Source organism: Rattus norvegicus, chromosome 1 (genome assembly GCF_021556685.1).
Source record: "Rattus norvegicus strain SHRSP/BbbUtx chromosome 1, alternate assembly SHRSP_T2T, whole genome shotgun sequence".
Lineage (NCBI taxonomy): Eukaryota > Metazoa > Chordata > Mammalia > Rodentia > Muridae > Rattus > Rattus norvegicus.
The window spans coordinates 209,821,005-209,827,004 of record NC_141534.1 but is presented as its reverse complement, the minus strand read 5'-3'; the positions used below and the strand labels follow the sequence as shown (position 1 = coordinate 209,827,004).

At 52.9% G+C, this 6,000-nt stretch overlaps 1 protein-coding gene across 1 annotated transcript in view; it reads right to left on the bottom strand.

Annotated features, from left to right (window-relative positions):
• Positions 1–1,141: 1,141 nt before the first annotated feature.
• Positions 1,142–6,000, bottom strand: part of Muc5b (mucin 5B, oligomeric mucus/gel-forming) — a 31,991-nt gene continuing 27,132 nt past the window's right edge. Inside the window, 10 exon segments of the mRNA NM_001427156.1 lie at positions 1,142–1,848; positions 2,434–2,542; positions 3,086–3,131; positions 3,274–3,396; positions 3,495–3,581; positions 4,174–4,287; positions 4,727–4,764; positions 4,894–4,995; positions 5,321–5,501; positions 5,783–5,814. Of these exon segments, the coding sequence (NP_001414085.1) occupies positions 1,659–1,848; positions 2,434–2,542; positions 3,086–3,131; positions 3,274–3,396; positions 3,495–3,581; positions 4,174–4,287; positions 4,727–4,764; positions 4,894–4,995; positions 5,321–5,501; positions 5,783–5,814 (1,022 nt within the window). The 3' untranslated portion in view covers positions 1,142–1,658.

Genomic DNA, 6,000 nt, shown 5'->3' with positions numbered 1-6,000 from the left:
ATATTTGGCCATAGCATCTCTTGACATGGATGACCTCAACATTTGAGAGCGTCCCTGCCAAATGATGCCCTTGACTCCCAGTAAGGGTGCATGGGGGTAACTGGGGTTGAGGAATCAATATTTTGCTGTGGCGTCATGAGGACAGGGACAAGGAATTTCTTGTCCTGAAAGCCACACTCTGCAATCAATGGTGAGCTTAGAGAAGCTGGCATCAGTATCTTCCTGCTGTCTCTCGGCACACCCGCTGGCCTCATCAACCTCTGGGCCATGTGTGTCAGTCCCAGTGTACTGTCTGCCAGACAGACCTCACTCACTGCACAGGAAAGGCGGGTCTACTGGCCACATCCGTGAGGACCTGTGTTCTCCTACCCCAGACCCAGGAGCTCTGCCACACTGGGTCTCTTTTCATCCACTTCTGGGGATCAGGATAACCTTATCCTCCCAGCATTTGGCCACAGTCTGTACATTTTGAGATTATCATCTTGTACCCTTCCTACACAGCCAGCCAGGACATTATCTGTCCCACACTACATAGAGGTTCCACCTTGTCATGTTTCCTTCTTGCCACTCCTACCTCTGGAACCCAAGCCTTTGAGCCCCACATTTCCAACTCTGTGATTCCCTTCCAACTTATGGGACGCTCTCCACTCTCAACAGAGGGAGGGAAAGGAAGGAGCAACCTATAGCTACTTGTATGGTAATCCAATAATTGTCAGTTATCTTAAATATAGTGCCCCTGAGGAGGCAGAACAGGACTTGGGGTCCTAGCACTACTGTAAACACAGCCTCTTGGCGTTTGAGCAGTGCAAAGCACCCTTCTCCATGTTCCTGCGTACTGCAGCCAACACACTGGTGGGTGCTAAGATGACCTCCTCAGCCCATAGGCTCCTCTGGCTACCTAGGGTGTCCTGATGCTGCCCTGGGGTTCAGTGGTTTCGAAGCTGGTGTGTGGGTCCCTGGCTTGCTTCGCCCCTGCCCATGTTCTCCGCGTCCAGCCAATGGCTAAGTACCTCTCTCTTATTCCTCTTAGACACCCTCTCGTCCCTCGTGTTCTGTTGATAGCTCTAGCTGTGTTCCTGGCACCTTTGAACCACAAACAGGGAGCCACGCAGAGTGCCCAGGGAAAGACCAGGAGGAGACACACGGTGCCAGGGTTTATTGCCGCTTAGGGATGAGTGAGCTCAGACCCCCTCTTCCACCTCAGACCCCAGAGCCCCTCCAGCAGGCAGCCACCTTGTCTGATACAGCTCCCTGGTAGCTGGTCTTGCGTGGACAGTTCCATCTGCCCTTGTGAACATGAGGTGACTGACACAGAGCTCACTTTATGTGACAGAGGGCGCACAGGCTTGCTGTGGGGAGCCCTACAGCCACAGGCTCTCACGGAGGATGAGACCAAAGGAGCCAACAGGCTCCTCAGGACCAAACCCTCGCCTGGCACCCTCCTCAGGTGAATCTTAATTGCCCTGTCCCCCTCTTTGATGCTGGTCTCACCAAGTGGCAGGCAGAGGGGAGGAGCAGAGGCAGTGAGAGCCACAGAGGGTTCTTGTGGGCCTCATGGAGCATACCTGCCTAAGGTTTTCATGGTCAGTTGTGCAGATTCTGCTCCAGGTGGAGGGACATAAGGGGTTGGGGATGCAATTGCCTTCCAGCAAGAGGCTCTAGGAAATAGTCATGGAAGTCATAGGCAGGGAGCTGCAGGCCGGGGCACATTTGCACTCGTCGATGTGGGTATAGGTGTGCTGGATGACTGTACCATCGGGACACTGTAATGTTGCAGCTACATCATGGACCTTGGTCTCCTGACAGCAGCTGCACTGATGCTCTATGGCCCGGGCCTCCATGGAGTACCTGTGGACACAGAAGGGTGTTCCTCTTAACAGTAGAATGATGCATGGTCCTCTGTGGGCTCCTGACAGCTGTCTGATGTCCACCATGTCTACTTTCTTAAACACAAAGCCTTACCCCTCCTGGACTCTCTTTAAATCCTACTCTGTCTTTCATAGCCTTCTGTGATTCCGTTCCCTTTCCATTCTGCCGAGCCTGTTCAGATGTCCCTCTGGACAGCCACCCTAAGCCCCAAAGTGAGCCTCTGATCATTTCTCCTGCCCTATCTAACCACAGACTCTCGACCTTCCTGGACACTCCCTCTTCACAGCTGACCACAGCCTGGGGCTATCTAGGGCTCACAGATGCTGCCCGACCCCCTAGACACATTCAGATTCCTGACCATGAGTCCCCAGCCAAAACCTTATTTTGTGCAGCTAAGCCAGGTTTGCCCCTGGCTTGGGTGGGAGGTGAACCATATGCTTTACACAGAGAGCTATGTGTGACCTCCTGGTCCTGAGCAGGGGACAGTCTCTGTGAGACCCAAGGTGACAGATAGCAAGCACCTAGTTCTGCTGACCTCTCAGGGGAAGTAGGACACCCACTCACTTGGACTTTCCAGAGCAGGAACCCTCGCAGAAGGTGATGTTGACCTCTGTCTCACAGCCCTCGTGCCTCAAGACGGTTGGGTTGACGTGCACTTGACAGGTACTTGAGTCTGCAAGTAAACAGGCCAGTGCAAGGACCCTAGACCCTCACTCAGAGCCCCTGGAACTGGTAAAGCTGACCCTCCGTGGTGTCAACATTAACTATCGATTTGACAGGATCTAGAGTCGTCTAAGGGAAAAGCTCAGAGAGATTTTCTGGATTAAGTTAATGTGTGAGAAAAGACCCACCCTGAATGTGGGCAGGACCTCCACGGGCTGGGGTCTCAGCCTGAATGTAAAGGAACAAGTGAGCCGCCCACCATCGTTGATCTCCCCCCTTACTGCTCTCTGGCTGCGGACGCATTGCCACCTCCTTCTACTTTGACCGCCATGTCTCCCCACCATGGTGGGACTTCACACTCCAACCAGGAGACAAAAACAAATCCTTCCTTCCCCAAAATGACTTTGTCCCGTGTTTTGTCACAGTCGTGAGAGAGACCTTTCATGGGTGGCCCGCCCCTTCTCTCGTCTTGGGACCCTGGGTGAGACTTGTATTGCTTTTAGAGGGAACTGGATAGAGCCAGAGGACTAGATAGGCGATGTCTTCAACTTACCCTCTCTTTCACAGGAGTAACAGCAGCCCGTTTTCCTTAGGATTCCCTGCAGAGCCAAGAGCAGAGCAAGACTGGGACAGAGTTGGGATAGGGGGACAAGCCGTAGAAACCCAGACTCTTTGGGGCAGAGCCTTCCAGGGGCGTGATAAGGGTGGGCCACCCAAAGGCAGGGCGTCCCAGGCACATACCGTACAGTTGGACACATCAGGGCAAGACGTGGGGATTGGGGTCAGTACGTGAACTCCATTCTCAGCACTACAATAGTATGTAGTGCAGTTGTCCCCAGGGCTGTTCACCCAGGTTTCATTGGGCTAAAAAGCAAATCACACAGTAGAGGTCCAGGCATCGATCTACCTGTGGCTGAGACCCGCTCAAGGGAAGGCCTCCCTCTACCCTCTCCTATTATTACCTGTACCACCTGGCCCTCTGGTGTGAGGCAGGCATTCTGTACACACTTCCCGCAGCACTGGTCTGGCACCAGTGTGTACTCAAAGCCCTGTGAGGACAGGAGAGGTGGTCAGGTCTCTCAATCATCCCAGCCACCCTCTCGAGGACACACTAGGGGCTCTGGGCCTCCTTAACAGGAACCGTGGAAAGGTCATGTCTTTGCTGTGTTCCCAGGACTTGCAGCTTAGCTCACCCTGCTTCTCTATGTCTAATGAAGTGGTTCTCAACCTTCCTAATATTACAGCCTTTGAGTACAACTCCTCATGGTGTGGTGACCCACAACCATAAAATTACTTCATTGCTATTTCATAACTGTAATTTTTGCTACTCTTATGAATCGTAATATAAATATCTGGTATACAGAATGTCTGATATGTGACCCCAGTGAAAGGTCATTTGACCCTCAGAAGGTTTGCAACACACAGGTTGAGAACCACTTGTCTACTGGGACCACACTAGATCCATTTCTAATCAGCTCAGCAGCTGCAGGTCCTGTCCTCCGGTCCTTACCTCTTCCCTACTTTTCCCATTGGGAAAAAAAAAAAAAAAACAAGTCCTCAAAGCGATGGTGAACTGGAGGCCTCTCAATGAGAGACTGCCATGGGTAGCCCCTCAGGGAGTTTTCTGGGCCGTAGGCTCACCTGGGGACAAGAGGTGGTGCAGTGGGTCTCCCTACACTCTACTCTAGGTTCTTGGTTGTCCACAGAGAGGCAGGTGCATATCTGGCAGGGACCCCCTAGGAAGGTTGCACCGACCTAGAGCAGAAGAGAAGGGTGACACAGAAGGCAAGGCAGATGCCGGTGAGCACTTCAGGATGTCACATCAGGACATCAGGATGTGTAGCTGAATCCAGGCAGGGCCCACAAGGCCCAGGTACTTTCCCCCTGAGATATGATGGTTCTTCAGGTCGAACACAGGTACCCATGGGCAGGACAGCAGTAAGCTGGGAGACCCAAAAGCTGAGCATGCAGATGTGACAGATGTGGTAGCCCCTCTTTCCACAGCTCTCTCTACACACATGCATGCACACATACACACAACGGCTTTATGTCCTAGGTCTTAAGGGTCCAGACCCCCTCTTCAGATCCGCCTTCATGGCAAGAATGTTGAGATAAGACCACAAACAAGGGAACATGGGCTTCCCACCCACCCCAACCTAGCTCTGCTATCCACCCTGCCGGGCTGAGCCCTTACCCCATAGATGGTGTCATTGTATGTACACAGCTTAGGTCCTGAAAGGAAAGGGGATTGAGTATGCATCTGTCAGCAGGGCACAAACCCTTGCTCCTCCGCATCCCTGGACTCCATTGTAACCACTCTCAGTGTCCCCTCCCTCATGCCTCTGCCCCATTCCTACTTACGACAGCTGGAGATGGGACAGCAGCTGCCGTTCTCATGGGTCTGGAGCAGTTCGTACCCTGGTTCACATTTGGGCAGACTCGGGCAAGTGGTTGAATTGCAAACTGTAGAGAGGTAGCCCTGTCAGGACACTGCCAACTTAGCCACACACCCCCCACCTTCTTCATTTCTGGAAACACTGGTCTCTAGTGTCATTTTTTCCCTTGGGACCTAGTGTGTTTCATGGCTTTTCTGGGTTTCAACAAATCCCCTCACTTTCTGATCCCCTTGGTCCTCGCCAATTTTCTGCTTTGTTAGGTCAGACCAGAGGTCGCCAGTTTTATTTTTAGGTAAAAAGCTGAAGCATCTTCAGATCACCCCCCACCCCTGGAATGGCCCAGTGCAGCTAAGCTAGAGGGTGACTCTTCTATGTCCCCAGGAGATGCTCACCACACAGTGTCTCAGGGCAGCATGGATTGTCAGTGCTGGGCCAGGTCACAGTCACAAAGCCAGCTTCTGTGCACTGTGGGGGTTTGTCCTGGCCCTCACACTTCACCGGCTCACATTGTACTGACACAGAGCCAAGGTCACACACACAGTCCTGGCAGTTGCTGATCCAGTGTTCTCCAGGCTGAAAAAGACCACATGAGGATCTCTGAAGGCTCTGGGGTCCTTAAGTCCCGGGTCTGTCTACCTGAACTCAACTCCCGGTCATAGTTTACCTAGGCTGGTTAGTCCTCTGCTGCCCAGAGTGGCAACAAGAAGGAAGCCCAGGATCCCACATCAGCTTCCTGGGCCATGAAGACTTGGCCTCCCTCCCTCTCTCCCTCCTTCTCCCCTCCCGCCCTCCCTCCCTCCATCATTCCTGCTATTCTTTAGCTCAAGCAGAGACCAGACAGCAGCAGCACTCACAAGCTTGGGTAACCCATCTGGTCCCACGCAGGCTGGAAAGAAACGAGTAAAGTTGTTACTGAAGATGCTGGGGTTCAAGGCCAGGCAGAAAGGGGGTCACAAGCTGAGAGAACTGTGCTCTTAGCTCTGGCTATCTGTACCCAAGCCAAGATGGAGCAGAAGGTCCTAGACAATTCCGAGGGCGTCAGGTCCCTGGGGCAGTAGTAAGATTAGATGTT